The 22,951-nt window shown below is 48.2% G+C and overlaps 2 protein-coding genes across 13 annotated transcripts in view; one reads left to right on the forward strand and one right to left on the reverse strand.

Annotated features, from left to right (window-relative positions):
- The window catches only part of RNFT2 (ring finger protein, transmembrane 2), a 51,858-nt gene extending 38,702 nt beyond the window's left edge, over positions 1-13,156 (reverse strand). Inside the window, exons 1-5 of one of the 2 annotated variants that reach the window (XM_059676442.1) lie at positions 12,915-13,069; positions 10,346-10,524; positions 9,781-9,839; positions 5,327-5,805; positions 1,729-1,805 (exon numbers count right to left, since the gene is read on the reverse strand). In XM_059676442.1, the coding sequence (XP_059532425.1) occupies positions 1,729-1,805; positions 5,327-5,805; positions 9,781-9,839; positions 10,346-10,369 (639 nt within the window). In that variant the 5' untranslated portion in view covers positions 10,370-10,524; positions 12,915-13,069. Of the gene's footprint in view, positions 1-1,728; positions 1,806-5,326; positions 5,806-9,780; positions 9,840-10,345; positions 10,525-12,914 lie in introns of both variants that reach the window. The other variant, XM_059676440.1, reaches the window with a different exon arrangement.
- Positions 13,157-13,193: 37 nt separating this feature from the next.
- Positions 13,194-22,951, forward strand: part of SPRING1 (SREBF pathway regulator in golgi 1) — a 70,247-nt gene continuing 60,489 nt past the window's right edge. For 3 of the 11 annotated variants that reach the window (XM_059676450.1, XM_059676449.1, XM_059676451.1), the window contains exons 1-2: positions 13,228-13,496; positions 21,199-21,355. In XM_059676450.1, the coding sequence (XP_059532433.1) occupies positions 13,386-13,496; positions 21,199-21,355 (268 nt within the window). In that variant the 5' untranslated portion in view covers positions 13,228-13,385. Of the gene's footprint in view, positions 13,497-21,198; positions 21,356-22,951 lie in introns of all 11 variants that reach the window. The other 8 variants (XM_059676445.1, XM_059676444.1, XM_059676447.1 and 5 more) reach the window with 6 other exon arrangements.

The following is a 22,951-nucleotide window of genomic DNA, read 5'->3' on the forward strand; positions in this document are numbered from 1 at the left end:
CTCTGTAAATCTAAACCGAAGGTGGAAGAGAAAGAGGGAATTAGCCATGCCCCGAGAAGCCACACTCTGAAGGACAAAGCAGGTAGTTCTCTAATGTTAAGCTGAGATCCCTAAACTTACTAAGGGTTATGGAGATTCTCTTTCACAGAAAATATGTGCAGACAGGCAAAACGTCACCTGTGTCTTCACTTCATAGGTTTCCGGGCCCCCGGAAGCTTGTCCACGGAGACAGGTACCTTTTTACCCCCGAAAACTCAAGCCAAGGCACCATGTGAAGGCTCATGCATTTGAAAGACAGCCAGCCCCCAAAGCCTGCCCTTATGGCGTCAGCCAACCTGTTGTTCTAATAGCAGCAGAAAGGGGTCTGCCTGGAGAAGATGAGACTCGGGGTCAGGGAGAACCTCTGGCTCCATGCCCAGCTCTGGCCCTCAACGGCTTGTGACCAATGCAGACCGACTGCCCTTCACCCCTCACGGAGGCCCAGGAGCTTTTTGAGAAAGCAGATGGCCCCAAAGGAGGACCAGAGAGGGTGGTGCTGTCGTGGGGCCACACGCACAGTACAACGCACAGGCTTGTTAAAAATAGCTCCATTCGACGTTACCTGTATGCCAGGCCCCGTGCCAAACACCTTCTCTGCACTGTCTCATTCGATCCTCTCTATGGGTGTCAGAGGTTCCTTTTCCAGAGGTGGCACCTGAGGCTGAGGTTACCACGGTAACCAACCTATCTAAGAGCTGCTCGTGGGTGAAGCTGGAATTTGAACCAAGGCTGAGCACATCCTTGTGGGCTCAATGCCCAGGTTGCTGTCTTGATGCCACCACTGGCACTGGCTATGGGACCCCAGGCAAGGAACTTAGTGTCTCTGAGGCGCTGTTTCCTATTGGAAAAACGAGTTAAGAATGACTCTGTGTGCCCTCCTCCCCCAGGTATCTGGGACAAATGTGCAAGATGAGCTGTGCAATGGGCCTAGCTGTGCTGGGCATGGTTAGTGCTCAGCAAATCTTAGAGGGCATTTAGGATGATGGAGGTGAAGCTGTGTGGCACCCGGCCGTGACAGTGGAATGGCCTTAACCATAAGGGTGGGTTGCAAGCGAGCTAACTGGTTGAATGCCAGGAGGGTGAAGGGACTGGGCTGGGAAGGCACCGCAGATGGATGGGCTTGGGAGAAGGATGGCACCTCAAAGGCTCTGCCCAGGGTGGCAGGCAGAAGAATGACCACCCCCCCAAAATGCCCCCATCCTAATCCCTGCAGCCTGTGAATCTGTCAGGTCACATGGCAAAGGGGAATTAAGGATGCAGGTGGAATTATGGTTGCAAATCAGTTGATCTTGAGATGCGGGGGAGACTGTGGATTATCCAGGTGGATGCAATGTCATCACAAGGGTCCCTAGAAGTGGAAGAGGGAGACAGAAGGGGAGAGTGAGAGGGGGTGTGACTGGAAAGATGGTCACAGAGATGCAATGGTGCCTGCCAGCTCAAAGAGGAGGAAGGGGCCTGGAGCCAGAGAATGTGAGCGACCTCCAGAAGCTGGAAAAGGCAAGAAAACCTTCTCCTCCAGACCCTCCCTCAGGAACACAGCCCTGTTCGCCCTGATCTTAGCGAAGAGAGGCTCCCTTCAGACTGCGATGGACAGAACTGTAAAATATTCAACGGACATTGCTTTAAGCCACTAAGGTTGAGGTCATTTGTTAGAGCAGCCATGGAAGACGAATTCACCAGGTGACTCACCTTCAGAGAGACCTGTTCTCGGAGGGTGGAGTTGGCGTAGGCGAAGGTGGTGGCCATCCCGATGCACACAGCAATGCCTGCGGGACAGAGGAGGACCGAACACCGCCACTGAGACTCATCAGGCCGGGCCCGGCTCACTGGGGACGGTGAGCAACATTAAAAAGACACGTCCCTGGCCCTTTGAGTTTACAGACTAACCTTAGAAGAGAGAAAATCTCACTTCTAGGGGACTTGGGCCTAGTCCCACTTTAGAGACCCTCGAGCCACTCTCAGTCGAGGGATGTGACTGGTGCCTCTCGGGGGCATTTCATAGGACAGGGTGAGGAGCACGGGCTGTGCAGCCTGGTAAGACCTGGGTTCAAATCCTGGCTCCACGACCTCCTCTCTGTGTGAGCTATGGCTAGTCACTGCACCTCTCTGAGCCCCCTTTCCTCATCTATAAAATGGACAGAAAAGTAACAGTACTTTCCCCTGGAGGGATAATGCTTAGATAGCACCATCTCTAGCAGCCAGTCAATGGTACCTACTATTATATTTACTTTCAGAAAGAATCTGAGGTGTGTTACTTGTAATAAAAGCATGCATAGAAAAGGACCGTGACACCACCTCTAATAATGAAAACGTAATATGCTAATTAGACCGGACGTCCTTCTGGCGACCTTCCAGAAGAAGCGGGGGCTGCAGCAGCAGGATGGAGGCAGCCGCTGCAGCTTCAATGGAGGGATCCAGGCAGCTGCCCGCTGTGAAGGCCTACTCTTGCAAGAATTTCGTGTGTTGGGCCTCTAGTAAGGAATGAAAGTTTATGTTAAGCCCAGCCGGTGTGGCTCAGTAGTTGAGTGTTGACCCATGAACCAAGAGGTTACCAGTTCAATTCCCAGGCAGGGCACATGCCCGGGATGTGTGCTGGATCCCCAGTAGAGGGCGTGCAGGAGGCAGCCGATCAATGTTTCTATCTCTATCCCTCTCCCTTCCTCTCTCTCTCGAGAATCAATAAAAACATATTTTTCAAAAAGTTTAATGTTAAAGGGGAAAAAAAAAACTCCTGCTGACAGAAAAACATGACCCTGGCAGATGGGGGAATAGAACTGAATTTTATTCCACTTCATTCAATTGCCACTGTTTGCCAAGCTGCCATCTTGGAGTTCTCCCAGAATAGGGATTTGCAAATCCTACTTTTCATAACCTGTAGACAGGGTTCTGCTTTCACACCAAGTGCACAGCTTCTCCTGCTTGGAGTTCACTTCCACTTTTTTAATAGTGCGTGCAATCCACGTACTTTTCTGACTCTACTTTGTCAAAGAGGTATTTCTTCACTGGAAATATATGAAATAAAAACTAGTAACCCTACCGTTCCTTCTAGTTTCCTCTTTGAGCAATAAACAAACCTGCCAAATGAAAAAGAAACTGGCCATACTTGAGAATAAGATTTAGGTTGTGAGCGTAAGGGAACTCAGGATAAAAGGAAACATACTGGCTTTCATGTCTAGGAATGAAAAGGGAGGCAGCCATGACAGCACCCAACAAGGAAGGTGGGGTGATGCGAGTCAGGTAGAATCTCCAGAAAGGCGAAAATAGGACACATAGAATGGCCTCATCTCCTCTAGATATTGTCTATGGGACGTAGTAAGGCATGAGATCATTTGTACCATCATTCCTACTATAGGACTAAAACAGCAGCCTAAAACTCTCTCAGGCACAGCAACACCATGATCTGGTAACAATAAGTAATCCTATCTAATAATAGACAAACATGGTAATTGACCGTACCTTTGCTACACCTCCCATTGGCTAATCAGCATGATATGCAAATTAACTGCCAACAAACATGGCGGCTAATTTGCATACTGCAGGCAAGTCCCGCTGCACCTCCCCGCCTGGGGCTGGCGGCAGTGCGATCCCTAGCCACTGGCCGCCCCAGCACGAGATCCAGGCCTATCGTGTGTGGGGCGGGGCGGGCGGCAGTGAGATCCCCAGGCGCCGCCTGCCCCAGCCCGGGATCCAGGCCTGTCATGTGTGGGGCGGGGCAGGCGGGGCGGGTGGCAGCACTATCTGAGCGGCCGCCAGACCAAGCTTGGGATTCTGGCCTGCCATCTGCAACCGGGGGAGATGGGGCAGACACCGCGGGATCGGGCGTGCCATCTGCCACCAGGGGAGCGGGCCTAAGCCAGCAGGTGGTTATCTCCCGAGGGGTCCAAGACTATGAGAGGGCACAGGTTGGGCTGAGGGACATCCGCCCCCCCTGCCAGTGCACAAATTTTTGTGCACCGGGCTTCCAGTCTATATTATAAAAGGCCTGTGGCCCTAATGCCGTAACAACCAAAGACCGGTGCGGGAGGGTGGGGCTGCGTGATTTCACACTCTGGGCTTCTAGTAATCCTATACAATAAAAGCCTAATATGCAAATTGTCCCCGGGGGCAGAAGTTCAACTGGGAGTTCGACTGCTCGCTATGACATGCGCTGACCACCAGAGGGTGGCGCGAAACATGGTGGCGTCAGCTACACGGCGCTGGCAGCGGGCAGCATTGGAGGTGCTGCTGGCCCTGATGGGCCCCGACAAGACAGGGACCGTGGTAGGATGGTGGAGCAGGTGAGCAGATGGCGACCAGCAGCGGCGGGGGGGGGGGGGGGGGGGGGGCCGGGCTGCCGCCTGGCTCCCAAATGCTCAGGAAGCCAGGTGGGGGCCCAGCCCCAATCGATCACCCCGTAGGCGGGATGGTGGAGCAGGTGAGGGGGCGGCGCCAGGCCAAGGTAGGGTGCCAGGTAGGACTGTGGGGCTGCGAGGCTGGGGGTGCGAGCTGGGGCCCGATCTCCGCAGGCTACCCTGAGGGACCCAACCATGCACGAATTCGTGCACCAGGCCTCTAGTAATAATAATAATAATGACAGCATACCAGAGACCACTTATTGAATGTGAAGTATGTGTCTGGTGCAAGGCTAATCACTTTATGAATCATTATCTTACTTCCTAATACTACTAACAATAGGGAGTATTTACTGAGCACTTGCTCTGTGCCAGATTCTATGTTCCTTCCGTTCTCTCTAAAAATCAAGGGAGGAATGGCTTCCTCATCCTGGCCAGCTTTTTCAGGAGTCATTCTGTCTTTACGTATATTAATAAGAAAAATAATGAAAATAATAACCTATCCTTGCATAGCACTGTCCTAAGTGCTTTAAACATATTAATTCATTTAACCTCCTGCAATCTCATGAAGTATGTTGTACTATAACCCTCATTTTATAGATGAGGCACAGAGTAGTTAATAACGAATCCAGTGTCACACAGCTAGGAAGGGGCAGAGCCTGAGTTCAGACCCAAGTACTCTGAACTCTTTATTACTACACTCTCTTCCTTCACACCAACCAACCAGCAAGGGAAGCTCCTATCACAACCCCCACTGGACAGGTGAGGAAACAGAGGCTCAGAGAAGGTGAGTGACTTGCCTGAAGTCACACAGCTAGTCTGCCAGGATTCGAACCCAGGACTGACTCAGAATCCCATACTCTTACTGCATGGCGAGGGTCTCTGCTGCCTTTCCCTGGCATTTGGATGGAGAGCCCCGTACCCGCAGCTGAAATCCCCGTGTCCCTGGGACTCACCGAGCTTATGCTGGAAGCACAGTTTGGTAAGGAGGATCAGGATGAAGGGCAGGCCTTTCTGGAGCCAGCAGACCACGGCCTTCAGCTCGGACAGGGCAGGGGCGGGAGTGCCCGGGTGCTCATCACCCGCTTCATCTGCGTGTGCCCGGTGGTCCCCGCCCACGTGCTGCAGCAGCGAGCTCCCACGGTGTCCTCCGTGGTGAAAGTGGTGGTGGGGCTGGCGGTGGTGGTAGGTGCCGCCCTCGCCCCGGCCCCCACCCTCCTCCCTGGATGCTGGCATCTGGAGGAACACGTCCCCACCGCTGGCAGAGGCCCCCAGCACCAGGCTGGATGGGAATGGGGCGGCGGGAAGGCTGCCTGTTGGGAGGCCCGAGAGGCCGGAGAAGAGCGCTGGCGGGGAGGCGGCTTCTGCCTTCAGACTCTCAAAGACGCCCCCTTCATTCACGCTCACCTCGGGGCTGAGTGCTTGGCTGCGATTTCTAGGCCAGAAGGGAAGAGGAAGCCCCACCAAGTCAGAGAGGTAGAAAGAAAGTCACCCAGGGGAGACTGGGGGGCAGGTAACAGTATCAATAATGTCCTAAGCTGAATTTTGCCTCCCCACAAACTCCTATGGTGAAGCCCTAACCCCCAGGACCGCAGAGTGTGACTGTACTTTGGAGGCAGGTGCTCTGCAGAAGTGACTAATGAAATGAGGTCATTAGGGCAGGCCCTCATCCAATATGAATGGTATCCTTGCACTGACACACACAGGAGGGAGAATGATGTGAGGACACCTACAGGCGAAGGAGAGACGCCTCAGAAGAAACCAACACTGACAGTATCTTCATCTCCCTGATCTCGAACTTCCAGCCTCCAGAACCGCGAGGAGACACATTTCTGTTGTTTGAGGCCCGCCGTGTGCGGCACCTTGCCACGGCAGGCCTAGCAAACTCATTCAAATAACAGCAACAGGCCCATGCTCTTTATTGAAAATCTACTACGTACCAGACAGTTTTCTAAGTGCTTTCCACTGATCAACTCTTTAAATCTTCTTACCAACCCTGAGAATTAAGGTCCTAATAATACCCCCATTTGACAGATCAAGAAACTGAGGCACAGAGAGAGGGGGAGAAAGAGAGAGAATAACTTGTCCAAAGTTGCACAGATGATCAGATAAAGAAGCTGAGGCTCCGAGAGATGAGCATGTAGACACCCTGGATTAGCTAGCCCCAAACTCCAATCTCACCGTGTGCCCTTCCCTCACTACCCAAGGCTTCCTACTGTAGGGCCTTTGCACAGGCTGTCCCCTGCACTAGATGTCACCCTCACCCTGACCCACCTCGATACCTATGCTCATCTTCCTTGGTGGAGCGCCCGACCTACTCCCAGCAAATGACATCTCCTTATTCCTAGTTCTCATTGCACCCTGACCTCAGCTGCACGGGACTGATCACAAATCATCATTCACTGCTTACCTGTGGCTCTCAACCCTAGCTGCACATTATAACCATTCAGGGGAGCTTTTGAAAAATACCTGGTACAGGTGCCTGGGACCCTGTGTTGCCCTACTGAACCAAAATCTCTGAGGGCGGGGCCTGGCCTCTCCTAGGTCTTCAGAGCCGCCTGGTGATTCTCATGTGTAGTAAGCACTGAGGATAGCACTTCAGACTGGGCCCTTGCCATGAAGTCAAAGATCATGATTGTTTGCCCCCACTGTATATCTCTCCTACCCAGCACAATGCACCTGGTACGTAAAACATGCTCAAGAAACAGTGTTTGAAAGAATGAATGAATGAGCACACTAAAGGCTCTGACAAGGCCTGCAATTGGAAAAATTAATTATGCTTAAACTTAGTGTTTTCCAAACTTATCTCACCATGGAATTTTGTGTGTGTGTGTGTGTGTGTGTGTGTGTGTGTGTGTGTGTGTGTGTAAGACCTATGAATGTCTTAGAGCAGCGGTCACCAACCTTTTGGACCTCACGGACCACCAGTGGTCAGTCCGCGGACCACCGGTTGGTGACTGCTGTCTTAGAGAACACCGGTGAAACCCAGCAGGGGCAATGCTGGTCTGGAGAAATCTCAGGGTTGATTACTCTGGCTTCACAAACTTGACCCGGGGGTAAGTTATCACAAACCTGGTGCAAGGGAGGGGAGCTTGAAGATGGCTACCTACTCCCCTACCACCTGGCGCATCCCCTGCTGCCTCCAAAATCCCAGGAAATGTGTGGTCCCTCTCCCTTGGGTTTGGCATGATAATAAAGACAATATTAATAATGACAACAACAACTGACACCATGGCTATGATCCTCAAGGGGCCTCGAGCTTTTTCTGCACGTTAAGAAGCTAAGAACGACTGAGTCCTGGCAGGTGCCCACCCTGGCCCACATGGGGGCCACTCTCTCTCCCACTGCCCCACAAGGACCTGGAAAGTCTTCCTGGCCCCCTTAACTCACCAACCCTCTGAGTTCACGGGGCTCATGGGACCTCTAGTACAACCAGTGAAGGCTCAATCCACCAAGCAGCTTTTTATAGCTGGGCTCTAGCATCCAGCCGAGATTTCAGCCTAAATGGGAAAGAATATTCCTTGGGGAGGCAGCGGCTCTACTTCTAACTTAACCACTTAAGGGCTAGTGTGGGAGGCAACCCAGGAGAGGACTGGATCTGCCCAGCGAGGAGACCGCTGGCTCAATGCACAGACTCAGGGTGGGGGTGCGGGAGATAGCTGGCAAGTGGCCTGGGATCCCAATCTCAGCCCTGCCGCTTCCTGGCTGTGGGACTTCAGGTAATTCACTTCAACTCTCTGAGCCTCAGTTTCCTCCTCTGTCAAAATGGTGATAAAAACAGTCCCGACCTCATCAATGGCACAGAGTGAGTGCAACACATGGTGGCCATTCTTCTTCTGCCCCCAAAGATCTCACGGTTCACTGGAGAGCAGGCAGCATTCTGTCTTCAGAGGCTGGAAAAGCTCCAACGGGCATGCTTATTATTTGGATGCTGTGTTTGTGCGTTTTCATATCCATTCGCTCCTTCACAAGAAACCTGGGTGTCATCATCTGCCATTTATGGGTGGAGAAATGGAGGCCTAGGGGTAAAGTCACGTTCCAAAGGCATCATAGGTGGGAAGGGGCTGAGCTGGGATTTGGCCAAGAGTCGTGTGATTTAAGGCCAGAGCTCTTCCCTGCAGAACAGGCAGGCTTGTTGCAAAACTCGGGCCCAATGCCGGGACTGGTGGGTACTCTGATTTTGCAGCCAATCTCCGAATCGCACGGGAACTGGAATGTGATCCGAGGGAGGAAAAGCTTGGATGCCTGCTCATCGCATGCATGTGCTCGCATGTTGGGGGGGGGGGGGGTGCAGAAGGGCAGGAGTCTGGGGCTGAGATACTGTCACAACCTGAGAACGGGTCCCATGGTGTGTTCTCTCTTGGGCTTAACTAGAGAAATCCTAGCACAGGAGTGTTTTAACTGTGTTTCCATAGATTCTGTTTGTCTATTTGGCATCCGCTCATTACAGGGGCAAACTAACAGCCAAAGTTGTTTACAACTTCCTTGCAATCCAGAGCCCATATCCCCAGCCACCTCCTTGATCTAATGCTCACATATCCAGCCAATATTTCTCCTGCCCTGAGTCACCCAGGACCAGGCACCAGGCAACCCGAGACCACCCTTTAGCCCAGAGCCCGCTGACATCGCTCAAAGTAGACGATGCTAAGCTGTTTCCTCTGCCCTGGCCTGATTTGTGCAGAAAACACAATAAAAACTGTGGCCGATGTTTTCCCTTTGCTCCCTTCTGCCTCCTGGGCGACCCTGGTGCTTCCCCTGTGGCCCTACGTGGTGTAACATGTCCCCTTCTCTCGGGAAATGTAAGTAATAAAGATCTTCTTTCAATGGCATTAGCCTCTCCATGTTGTCACTCAGTCACCTCCATAAATTAAAATCTCATGGGTGCAATCATTGATACAATGAGTCAAGTGCATCACCTGTCACACAGGCTTTGAGAATTACCATAAGAGCCACAGCCAGCAGTTATGCATTGAGTAGTATAGGCCAGTGGTCGGCAAACTGCAGCTCAGCAAACCATGGCTTGCGAGCCACATGTGGCTCTTTGGCCCCTTCAGTGTGGCTCTTCGGCCCCTTCAGTGTGGCTCTTCCACAAAATACCGGCTCTTCCACAAGATACCGACTTCTGCGAATGGGCCACGAAGTTTCATTTGCACTGTACGTGCATGCCCGCACGTGGTATTTTGTGGAAGAGCCACACTGAAGGGGCCAAAGAGCTGCATGTGGCTCGCGAGCCGCAGTTTGCCGACCACGGGTATAGGCCATCACTGTGCAAAGCAGTTTCTAATCAGATCTCCTCTGCTCCTCAAACAAAGAACCCTGAGATACAGGTATTACTCACAACAGCTTTGAGCTGCCCCTGACCACTCGAAGCCCAGCGCCGCCAGATGGAATGAAACCAGAAGATGCCTACCTTTCGGGTGGACCGTTATCCGTGTTACTGCTGTGGCGTCTCTGCATTTTCCTTAAGACCTGAAAGCCAACACACGGCATAAGCCAGAGTCTCCCAACATCCCCACTGCCTGTCAGACTGCCATGGTAATTATAAATAAGGACTACTCATATCTCATATCCCTAGAGCACTCTGACATTTTCTAAACCTTGTTTCCACCCGCTACGCCATTCGACACTCAATCCTATTGAGGAAAGTGTTATCACCCCATTTCACAGATGAGGTTGTTGAGGCCCAGACGCGGCGGAAGTCCTCATGGGAGAGAGGAAAACATTGAACTGTGCAGCAAAGAGGTGATGGAGGAGGTGAAGTGAGCAGCGGACTGGCAGGCGAAGACGTGGATTCGAGACTGATGCTGCCCCTAACTTGCTGTCTGACTCTGGGCAAATCAGTCACCTCTGTGGACACAGATTCCTCATCTGTTAAACGGGGGGGCATGGAGTGGCTGAGCCCAAAGCCTCTTTCCAGCACTCACAATGGATAAAGTGGTAATGAACATGTGAATTCTCACATATTCTCACGTCACCTTGTTTACTGTGAGGAGCCACATGGACTTCAGAATTCCATGCTGACGACACCTGAAGCGGGCATGCAGGGATCCTGACGGGGATGTGATCACTGGATTGCAGAGAAAGCAGGCCTCCCCTGCCTCGTCCTCTCCAGACAGATGCTCAGGTCAGGGGCGTTTATGAGAGACTCCAAACCCTGGGTGGAACAGAACACTTACATGAATAGTCAGTCCACCGATGCCCCGAACCTCTGAATAATCTTGGAGCATCATGGGCACATAGCACATGATTCCATCTGCTCCAACTCTCTGATTAGCTTCTCCCCGACCCCTCTTTAGGGCTTCTGAGAATGGTCATGATCTCAATGCATTTTGTCCTATTGTGAAACTGAGTCCTAATTGGGGAATACAGAACATATGTTTTAGAACCCCCCAATGGCTTTCCATTGCAATCAGAATAAAATCCAACTTCAGTTCACAGCCAGCGGTTCTCAACCTGTGGGTCGCGACCCCTTTGGCGGTCGAACGACCCTTTCACAGGGGTCGCCTAAGACCATCCTGCATATCAGATAGTTACATGACGATTCATCACAGTAGCAACATGACAGTTATGAAGTAGCAACGAAAATAATTTTATGGTTGGGTCACCACATGAGGAACTGTATTTAAAGGGCCAGAAGGTTGAGGACCACTGGCCTACAGGTTCTAGCTGATGGAGCTTACCTGTGTCCAGCCACATTTCTCTCTACTCTCCGTTTAACCACGCCCCTCCAGCCACAGTGGACTTTCTGTTCCTCAAACACGCCAGCTGTCCCTGCCCCAGGCCCTTTGAGTTTGCTGTTCCTTCTCCCTGGAATGCTTTTCCTTGTGGCTAATTTCTTCAGGTTAAATGTCACCTCCTCCCAGAGGCCTTCTCCTCTAGACCTCCTGACCCACCAAACATTGTCCTGTTTAACCTTCTTCATAGCACGTATTAATTTACATGTTTGCTTACTTATTTATGATGTATCCCCTAGGACAGTGATGGCGAACCTTTTGAGCTCGGCGTGTCAGCATTTTGAAAAACCCTAACTTAACTCTGGTGCCGTGTCACATATAGAAATTTTTTGATCTTTGACACCATAGTAAAACAAAGACTTATATTTTTGATATTTATTTTATATATTTAAATGCCATTTAACAAAGAAAAATAAACCAAAAGATTGAGTTTGCGTGTCACTGCTGACACGCGTGTCACCTCTGACACCCATGTCATAGGTTTGCCATCACGGCCCTAGTAGAAGGATAAGTGCCACAAAAGCAGGGAGCCTGTCTACCTGGCTTCCCCCTCTACCTCAGCATCTAGAACACTGCCTGGCACAGAGTAGCACTCAACGAGACTTATTCAATGAGTAAAACACCCATGGGTTTCTTGGTACCTTTTCCTGCATCCCTTGCTCCCTCCTAGACTTTTCACCCTAGAAGAGAAATAAAGGGTGTAGACGTCCCATGAATAGGTTTAGCCTCCTTGAATGTTTTTTGTATAACCCAATATCCTATCTGATTCTTTTAGTTCTGGCCACCATAATTGGCTGTTGAATGGCTTCCTCATCCTGGCCAGCTTTTTCAGGAGTCAGCATTGGTATTACTAGGGCCAACGATTAAAGAGAAAACCCACTAGCTAAGCCTTCTTTCTCTTTTGGAAACTCAGTTAAGAAATGGGTCAGTAGTTCCATTTTCATATATGAAGGAAAGCTCATTATGTAAATATTTCTTAACTTTCACCCTAGCCAGTTTGGCTCAGTGGAGAGAGCGTCCACCCTTGGACTGAAGGGTCCTGGGTTCGATTCTGATCAAAGGCACGTACCTTGGTTGCAGGTTCCCTGGCTCTTGTTTGGGGTGCATGTAGGAGGCAACCAATCGATGTGTCTCTCTCACATCTGTTTTTCTGTCTCTCCCTCTCCCTTCCGTTCTCTCTAAAAATCAATGGAAAAATATCCTTGGGTGAGGATTAACAAACAAAAAAAATTCTCAACTTTCAGAACTTGCAATGTCAGCTTAATGTCCTCATCTGAAGATACCCCATCAGCTGCTTATCCTTGGGGAAAATAAAATATAGTATCCTAAAGCTTCCATCCACAAATCTGACCCAGCCTCCTAAATGAAATGCCCAAGATTCTAATTCCATATGCTTGCTTTTGCAGGGGCTCCAAATACTTTGTTGGAAGCCGACCTTAATTATTCCAATATTGAAATCTGGAATAAATTTTTGCACGTGGGACGCATCGGAAAGAAACGCCTTTTAATCCTCTGCGGCACGCATCGTACTTCTGCCCTATGAAAAATGACAATACAGGTCATTTTTTAAGTTGGGCCCCCAGACCTTTACCTGACTGCAGTGAAATGCATGCAGGAGAGCATCTCCTGCGTTAATCGCACTGGAAGCTGGCAGGTGCACTGGTACAATGCCGGGAGCGTTTTTCATTCCTGCACCCAACGTTCAACGCAAAATGCCCTCGGGACTGCAAGGGCAGGAGTCTACACGGACCACAGGAAAGAAAACACACACCAAAAAGCAAAAAACAAAACCAACGCTTTCTCTCTTTACCTGCCGAGACGATTCAGCAATCACAGCAGCATCATTCATGTCCTTCCCAGCCAATCATTCGTGCAGCCCTGGGAGCACGTGACTTTCGAGGGCTTCCGGCCTCTGACAGGATTCTCTCCAGGGCTGACTGGCTGGGCGCTAGGAGCCCGGCACAGCTACTCCCGCCGCACGCACATGATTGCCCGCCCCCTTCCCGGGATTCAGCCAATAGGAATCCGCATGTCTGCAGGGACCAATGGCAATGAGGCCGAACGAGGCCCGGTGAAATCGCCAGGCTCGTGAAGGCGGGACTTAGGACCTGGTCACGTGAGGCGGCGCGGGGTGGCTGTCGGGAGCTGGCTCGGCTGAGGGCCGCGGGGCCGGCGCCCGGCGTGAGGAATGGGGCTGCCCGCCGCGTAGGGGCCATGCCGCCCGGGTTCCGGGCCTGCCCCGTTCCGCGCCCCGGCCGCCGCGCCCCGCGTCCGCGCCGGCATGGTGAACCTGGCGGCCATGGTGTGGCGCCGGCTCCTGCGGAAGCGGTGGGTGCTCGCCCTGGTCTTCGGGCTCTCGCTCGTCTACTTCCTCACCAGCACCTTCAAGCAGGTGAGTGGCCTCTCGCTGTCCCGCGTTTGCTCCGGGCGCCGTGCGCGGGCCGCTCTCCCGGCCGCCCTGCTCCCTCCCCACGTGGGGGAGCTGCCTGGCAGCCGCGCCGCTCCGGTGCCCGGGGAGGTGGGCCTTCCTGCCCAGGACCGAGGCCGGGCGGAGGGACCGCTCCTGCGGGGGTGATGGGTGAGAAGGCGCTGCTAGGCCAGCTCCGGGGCCTCGAACCCCGGGCGGTGGCCCTGGCGCCGGTGGTATTACCCCCATCGCCCCCGCCTGCTTCCTCCTTGCCCGCCGGCGAGCCTTCCTCACCGCATCTTCGCGGCTGTCCCGGGTGACAGCCGGGAAACCGAGCCTCCGAGAACGGCCGGTGGGGCCGGCAAGTAGCCGAGCTGCGGGGCCGCGCTGCGTTCAGCTCGGGGCGCGGTGGTCCCCCCGGGAGACTCGCCGTGGGGCGTCCTCTCTGTGCATCGCGTGAGCGCAGTGTCCTCTCCTCCCACCTCCTCAGATCGAACGCCACGTGCGGATTTAGGGCGACAAGGCAGGGCGCTTCGGTAGGAAGTGTTACCCAGCGCGGCAGCTGGGTGTGTTCAGAGTCCAACTTGAGCCTTAGGGTTTTTAGAAAGGGTGACCCGACCCCGAGGTGTTCAAGTTATCAAGAGACCCCCCTTTCACCCTCAAGTTCATGCATAAAACATAGCAACGAGCGGGAAGTAAATAAACGTTGCAGTCACCCAAGTTTTAGCGGGTCGCGGGGGAGCCTGGAAAAGGGAAGGCAGGGAAGTGTAGGCAAACAGGCGAGGGTTTAAGCGTCTATCCTTGACCGAGACGTGGGTGACATTCACAGGAACTTAGGTGTTTTCTTTTTTTTAAAAAAAATATATTTTATTGATTTTTTTTTTTTTTTTTTTTTTTTTTTTACAGAGAGGAAGGGAGAGGGATAGAGAGTCAGAAACATGGATGAGAGCGAAACATCGATCAGCTGCCTCCTGCACGCCCCCTACTGGGGATGTGCCCACAACCAAGGAATCGAACCTGGGACCCTTCAGTCTGCAGGTCGATGCTCTGTCCACTGAGCCAAACCGGTCAGGGCTTAGGTGTTTTCTGCCACCTCCCAGGCAGCTTCTCGTGGTCAGGTGCTGTCCCTTCTCTGGCTGGTGGGCCTCTGAGAGCTGCGAGTGAGCCAGAACTCAGACCGCGGCCTCCCTCCCTACCTGGCCCAGGTGATCGCCGGCATCATTGTCCAAGTGCAAGCTGTATGCTCTTGAGATCCCAGTTCATAACTCCAGTCTGGGCCTGTCCAGAAAACCCCAAATTCTATCATCTCCTGCCTCCACGGCATCTCCTGAACTTACTTGTTTCTCCTAATTGTCACTGCTGCCACCTTAAGTCAGGCTGCCTTCATCCCTGTCTGGACCATGCGGTGGCCACCAGCAGGCCTGTGCTTCCTTTCTTGTCCTAGCAATGGGGTTGTACGTTCTTTGGGTTCTTGCTGCACTGGACAAGCTCCAGACTGTTCCAGAATCACGGTGACTCTTTTATGTCACTTCAGGTCAGACTGAATGTGACTGCCTCGGGCCACATGGGGTGACACAATCTAAATGTCTTCCCCTTCGCCCATAGTCCTGCTTTATTTCCTTTGTGGTAAGAACTGGACATTTGCTCATTTACTTGCTGATCTGTCCCTTCTAGAGTGTAATTTCCTTGAGAACAGAGAATTGTGTTCTTCATAGAATCCCAGCCCATAGAATTCTGCCAGGCCCTTCATGGGGACTCAAACATTGAAACAAATGAGTCTTTAAAAAAATATTTTTGTTGCTTCCAGAGAGAGAGAAACAGAGAGAGAAAGAAAGAGAAACATCAGTGATGAGAGAGAGTGTAATTGATCAACTGCCTCCTGCACGCCCACATTGGGGATGGAGCCTGCAACCTGGGCATATGCCCTGACCGGGAATCAAACCATGACCTTCTGGTTCATAGGCTGACACTCAGCCACTGAGCCATGCTGGCCGGGCTGTCTTTCTAATTGGGATGACTTTTCCTGTCTTCTCAATCTGGCACATTCCTACTGGTCAGATGCTGTCCATTCTGACCTCCTTTACAATCTCCTTTTAAGTACTCCAGTGCACCTTGTTCATTTTTGTAAAAATACATCTTTATTGATTTTAAAGAGAGGGGGGGGAGAGAGGAAGAGAAACATCGATATGAGAAACATCAGTCAGCTATCTCCTACATGCCCACCACGGGGATCAAGCCCACAGCCCTGGCATGTGCCCTGACCAGGAATTGAACCCGGGACTTTCAGTTCATGGGATGATGCTCAACAGAATCATTCTGGGCTGGTGCCTTGTTCATTTTTTAAAAATTACAGTGTTAGCCAAAACCGGTTTGGCTCAGTGGAGCGTCAGCTTGCGGACTGAAAGGTCCCAGGTTCGATTCCGGTCAAGGGCATGTACCTGGGTTGCGGGCACATCCCCAGTAGGAGATGTGCAGGAGGCAGCTGATCGATGTTTCTCTCTCATCAATGTTTCTAACTCTCTATCTCTCTCCCTTCCTCTCTGTAAAAAATCAATAAAAATATATTTAAAAAAAATTACAGTGTTACAATGTGTCTTTTTAAAACCTGTCAATTATGACAGTCAGGGTTTAAATTTTTTTTTTTGACGGGGGTGATGATTGTGATTTCTTTAAAACTATTGACAGAATTTTTGTTTTGCAGATTTCCCCCGCAGCCTAACAAAAACTAAGTAATTAAGTAAAACAAACACTTGGGCTGTAACCTTCTATGCCTGCCAGTCAGCCCCTGCCAACCATACAGTCAACTTTCTGTCTCTATGAATTTGCCTATTCTGGACACTTCACATAAATGGACTCTGATAGTCTGTGGTCTTCTGTGTCTGGTTTCTTTCGGTTAGAAGCCTGTGTTTTCAGGATTCATCCATGTTGTAGCATGTGCTACTACTTCATTTTTGTGTCCGAATAATATTCCCTGGTATGTATCTACCATATTTTGTTTTTTTTCCATTTATCAGTTGATGGACACTTCGGTTGTTAACACCTTCTGGCTATTATAAATAATGCTATTATGTGCATGGGTGTACACGGTTTTGTTTGGAAATACGTTCTCAGTTCTCTTGGATTTGGTCCTAGGAATGGGATTGCTAGGTCATACGGTGGTGACTTTATGTTTAACTTTTTGAAAAACTGCCCGACTGTTTTCAAAAGTGGTTGCACCATTTGCAGTGAACTTTTAAGAAGCTACTATGCTTGTCAAGTTTTGATGTAGCATCAAAGAAGAATGTCCATAGTTATCTGGAAAAGCCATTAAAATGCTCCTCCTATTTCCAACTGCACATCTGTGTGAGGTAGGTTTTTTTCAGGTGGTTCAGCCTGAACAACATACTGCAGCAGATTGAATGCAGGGAGACATGTGAGAATCCAGCTGTCTTCCTTTAAGCCAGACACTGAAAAGATCTGCAGAAATGTAAAAACATTTTCTCTTCTCACTAAATTTCTTTACACAACAAAAATGGTTGACATGTGATAGTAATGGGTTCATTGTTATTGTTAAAGGAATAAAAAACAATGTATTGAAAACACGTATTTTAGGAATTTGTTTTACTTTCCAAGATGATAAATATCAACGGCCATAATTCTTATAAACCCACATATTGGGCCCTCAGTAATTTTTAAGAGTATGAATGATCCTTGGGACCAAAAACTTGTCTGACGTTCTCCCATGTGCATTTTTGTGTGTGCTGCTCCTGCTTCGCTCTCCCTGCAGTTTTGGTGTCTGCCACTCCGAACTGGGTGACTTGGGGTCTGCTTCATTTGGCCTAGCCTCAGTGTCTTCATCTGGAACGTGGAGGTGGTGACAGGGAATGAGTGGGGTGGGAGAGGTTAGGATACTTGAGAAGAGGACGTGGACAACTTCCCAGCTCCTTGGCATCCGAGCTCTGCTGCAGTGAGACCAGGCACTGCTGGAGCAGAGGTGGTGCTTGTGCCTAGAGAATCGTGGATTATCCTCTACTGCTTTGAATTCCTCATTTCTTTGGTTTTCATGTTAATTAATGCTTTGGGGGATAGTTTAAATTACAGAGATGGGAGTGCAGGAGAAATTAGTGACAATGGCAGGGATGCCACTGGGGGAGAGGATTGGGAATGGTGAGTGGTGCCAGGTGACTTGGGCACAGTTATTTAACAAATGTTCAGTGAGCACCAGCTGTGTTGCTAAGGCACTGTCTGCTGGATGATGGAGGTACAGTGAGGGGCAAAGCAGAAAAGCCTTCCTCTCCAAGAGCCTCTGTTCTGCGGGAGTGGGTCGGGGGGAGAAGTGGCAAAAAAGCAAAGCTTTTTCAGACAATGATGTACGATACGAAGGAAACAAAGCAAGATGCCATGATAGAGCGGCAGGGTGGGCCGAATGCTGCGTGGGTGTGTGAGCTGAGATGACAGAATTCCCAATCTTGGAGTCAGAAGGGTCCTTACTTGTAAGGAAATGGTCTCAGACTTGTTCAAGTGGCGCAGTTTCTGAATATCTCAGGTATTTGTGTAACTCCTTGAAAACATATTCATGCCTTCAGCTTGAAAGTAATTAACTGTAAATTGGTGCCAAGTTAGATACTGTCTAAAGTACAGTGGAATAAGTCATAAGAGCGAGTTGCTAATCTGTTTTTTGCTTTCCACTGATCAGCAAAGGGTAGAGGAGGAACACTACTAGCAGTCTCACCAACCAGAGGGAGTCGCTGATGATACCTGGGCATATTTTCTTCTTCATTTTTCATATTTTTAAAATATAATTGGGCATACTGTTTCTTTACATATGTGCATTGTATCCATCTTTAAAAGTGTTTTTTAAGTACAGTTTTTTTATAACTAAAATTTTCCTTGATTAGGCCATATTGAGGCATTCATTCCCCAAATATTAGACATTTGGGATGCCTCCTGGCCTTTTACTCGCCACCCCCCCCCCCTTTTTTCTTTTGAGAAACATAAGCAAATCTTTTAATGGCAATGCCTTCTGTTTAAGTGCTTCACTACGTAAATGGAACATTTATCTCATTTGACCCTTATGACCCCTGAAGAATAGGACAGTTATTAATATCCCCCCTTTAAAATCAGGTTAAGTAACATATGAGTAATGAAAACATTTCTATAGCTCCTTAACAGTTTATGAAGAAAGTTCTTTGTGTGCATGTTTGTTCCTTTTTGTTCCCGCTCTTTTCTTTGTATCCCAGTGTAGTCCCTGTGGACATTGGTGGTGGTCGATTGCACTGATTTCTGCTACCTCTTTATCAACTGCTCTGAAGGCTCTTTGGGATTAGAGAACTTGGCTACTATTGTCTCTGTTTCCTTATGCATTGTACCATCTTGAAACCTTTGAATGAATTAAAAAAAAGTGTGTATACACACACACACACACACACACGTGTAAAATTGAGACAACCTAATAGAGTAGGTGGAACACTTGGAGGAAGGTTTAAAAGTACTTATCCAATAAAGGAATCCATCAGGGCCCCCTTCACACCCTTTGCGTGACTAGACTTTCACACAAGTGAACATGTACTAATTCATTACCATTGCTATCTTACACAATCTCTGTACAATCTTTTTGATTGTACAGCTCTTATCTAATCCTTTTGGCAAGGTCTTGAATATTCATGTTTGGAAAATCAAGTGCTGGGAGAATTGCCTTCCTGTTTACCAGGAATGTAGTTATGTGGAAGAGGTCCTTCTGGGATGCACTTGTTCATGAACTCTTGTGTGTTTTTTTTCCCTCAGGAAGAATAACAGGATAGTTTGAGAGTAATGTTAAGAGCACTTTTAACCTTGTGAGAGCCAGTTTACTGTACTTTGACCAGCCTCTTAACAGTCCTTATGGCTGTTAATTTATCTAGGGTAGCATTTGACGCTCAGTTTAGTTTGCACGTAGCTTGATTATGCAGTTAACTGATAGGTCCCAGCAGAGCAGAGGAGTATGAATTCACAGGTAGTTAAGCAGTGTGCACCTAAGTGATTTGCCCTAGTTCCCAAGGCTTCTGCATTTAGCTCCTCTTCTTGCACCCGAAGAACACAGATGTTGTTTTTGCATAACCCATCCTGTTCCTGCTGGTGCCAGTTCTTTCCTTTAAAAGAAGCAGGAGGGAGGGGCAGAGTAGAAATGAAAGCCACCTTGAAGGATTGTTTCACACTAGTAATTTGAAGAACACAATCCAGTCCTGGTGAGGCGTGGTAAATTGTAAACACTATCTTATGTAAATGCTGGTAATATTACAAATGGTGTATGTATAACTTCAGGGAAGTTATTTGGCACTGTATGACATGACTACTTATAATAATTACTTCTACAAAGTAATTGTAGAAGTACTATTTATTTATTTATTTATTCAAGAGAATAAGTAAAAACTACATTTCTATTGCATTGCTATCTGATAACAAAAGTCAAGAATGGGCTAAATGTTGATCTGTAGAGGATATGTTTACAAATTATGGCACATCGACATGATGGATTATTATGTAGCCTTAAAATGTGATTCTCGAGATAATGTAGCTGCTTGAATGGTTTACCATCTAATTAGTGTCAAGAAGCGCTGAATGCCAAGCATCCTCATTTGTAAGTGTAAATGTCAGGGTCAGAAGGCTAGAAGTTAATATGCAAAAATAGATAGCACTTTATGTAAGTGATGGGATTGTGGGCAATTTTTGTCTTTAATGTTGGTAATTATGTTGTTGTTTTTTTGTTGTTGTTAATCCTCACCCCAGGATATTTTTCCACTGATTTTTAGAGAGAGTGGAAGGGAGTGGGAGAGACACCAGAGAAAAACATTGATGTGAGAGAGATACATTGATTGGTTGCCTCCCAACCAAGGCTGGAGATCAAGCCTGCAACTGAGGAACATGCCCTTGACCACAATCGAGCCCAGGACCCTTCAGTCCACGGGATAACACTCTATCCACTGAGCCAAATCGGCTAGCCCAGTGGTCAGCAAACTCATTAGTCAACAGAGCCAAATATCAACAGTACAACGATTGAAATTTCTTTTGAGAGCCAAATTGTTTAAACTTTAACCATATAGGTAGGTACATTGTTATTAACTTAATTAGGGTACCCCTAAAGCTTAGGAAGAGCCACACTCAAGGGGCCAAAGAGCCGCATGTGGCTCACGAGCCGCAGTTTGCCGACCACGGGGTTAGGGCAATTATGTTTTTTTAAAGATAAACTTTTTATTTTGGAATAATTATAGATTTACAGGAAACTTTCAAGGCTAGTATAGCGTTTCTGTAGATCCCTTAGTGTCTCCTATTGTTAATGATAATTATGTTTTTAAATAATGTTTTTATCATTTTAAAAACAAAAATGCTAAAAGCTGTTAATAATCACTTATGTCCCTTCCATGTTAATAGCTTGTAGTATACCTTGCCATACTGTTATCTTAGCTCTAACACTTTTATACCTATTTATAATGTGCACGTAATCAAGGGGCATTCATGTAAGAACTCCAGTTGCGAAGCATAGCATAGCCCTAATTTATTTTTCTGCATTTGATTTTGTGACTTTGGCTCAGATTTTGCTCATACCAGGGGAATGCAGATTCTTGTGCAAGCTTTTTAAAAATTGTGTCTGTTCTGTTGCTGTTTCTATGAAAAAATTGGTGAAAATATAAGAAATGATACTTTAATCTTTTCTTTTATGGTCTCTTTGTAGGAGGAGAGGGCAGTGAGAGATCGGAATCTCCTCCAGGTTCAAGACCACGATCAGCCCATTCTGTGGAAAGTGCAGTTTAACTTGGGCAATAGCAGTCGGCCCAGCAACCAGTGCCGGAACTCCATCCAAGGGAAGCACCTCATCACCGACGAACTAGGTAAGGCTGGCTTCCTTCTCCTCCTGCAGCCAGTGAAGTGCCCTGGTGCCACCATTCCTAGGGTTTTTAAGTAGGGATTCTATATGTGCCTTTTCCCTTCGTGCTCATTTCCAACATTTCTCACGTCTTCTTTGTCTTTCAGACCTAACTCATTGTTCAAGGTTCCCCTCAGTATCAGAGAAGCTTGGTTTGATAATTCTAACTCTGAAACTCCTTGTGCCTATAACTTAGAGTTTTAGCATTTTATCACACATCAGTGCCTCTGCTACTTCCTGCCAGTCTCTTTACAGCTCACCGGTCTTTTCTTCTCATCTTGGTCAATTCTGTAGAATAGGAGCTCAGTTTTCTTCGGTAACTTGAATAATAATTGGTACTTAGGAAATGCATTTGTTAATGACTGATTGGGTAATCTCAAGTGAATTATAAGCACATTCAAAATGTGTTACTCTTACAGTTAAAATAGTAGTCTGTCTGTTTTGGTACTTTCTCTCAGACTTTTCTGTTTCCTTTTAGATAGACAGGTGATTCCTGTGCTGGTGAGGTAGTTGGATTAGACAGCTGCTATAGTTCTTACAACTCTAATCTGGCTCTGTCTTCCCAAAGTGAGACTCCCACTAATCCTCAGCCTGCCTTAATTGAGCTCTTACCATGTTCTGGGCACTGGGTGAAAGCTTTCCTTGAATATCCCATTTGATTTTGGCAATAGTCCTACGAGGTCCAGCTATTGCTATAATACATATAGAGGTATTGTCACTGTGTAGGTGAAGACACAGGCACTGAGAGGTTAAGGAACTCAAGGAAAAAGCAGATAACATTGCAAATAACCTGTGTTTTATTTTTAACAGAATAAAGTTACTTCCACAAGATGACACAGCTAGTCAGCAGGCAGACATGGGACTAGGACTGAACTTGGAGTTCAGTGTTTTTTTTCTCTTATAAACTTTTTTTTTTTTTTTGACGCTTATAGTGAGAAAACATGTCATCTATGCCTTGGCTTTAATATTTAATATTAGGTTATGAATGACAATTTGTCATTTTGTAGCAAGCCAAAGAATAATTTTCCTCTGATTATTTCGAGTGAGACAAAGATTCTCAGACTTATTAAGTAAAAAGTTCCAAGAATCAAGCAATTAAAAATCCAAGAGCCATAGATTATATTTTACCTCCATGAGTGTGGGAGAAGGGAGAAACAGTTTAATGAAGAAAACTTGCAGGAATTGATGCCTTTTAGGAAGCAGATGTCACAATGAATATTGCCAGGGTAACACCTTATTAAATAAGACAACCAATTAGAATTTCAGACTTTGAAAGGTTAGAAGTTAATTTCCCAGTCAATAGCAACACACTCTGCGGTTGTGACCTTACAGAATTCCTTGTTGGAAATGATGTTTGCATGCTTAGATTTATGATGGAGAAGGTGAAATCTTGGTGAGCTTTCTTTCACCAGAAATTAGAAAGACCTGTGGTTTCAAGGCTGCTGGCAGTTAGCACTGGGGAGAGAAAGAAGGCCTGGTGTTGACACTGAGAATGTGGAAAAGAGAAAAGGGCAGAAAGATAATTTCAACAAGTGGAGTGTAGGTCACATTATATTTTGCA

Source organism: Myotis daubentonii, chromosome 19 (assembly GCF_963259705.1).
Source record: "Myotis daubentonii chromosome 19, mMyoDau2.1, whole genome shotgun sequence".
In the NCBI taxonomy this organism is placed as follows: Eukaryota; Metazoa; Chordata; class Mammalia; order Chiroptera; family Vespertilionidae; genus Myotis; species Myotis daubentonii.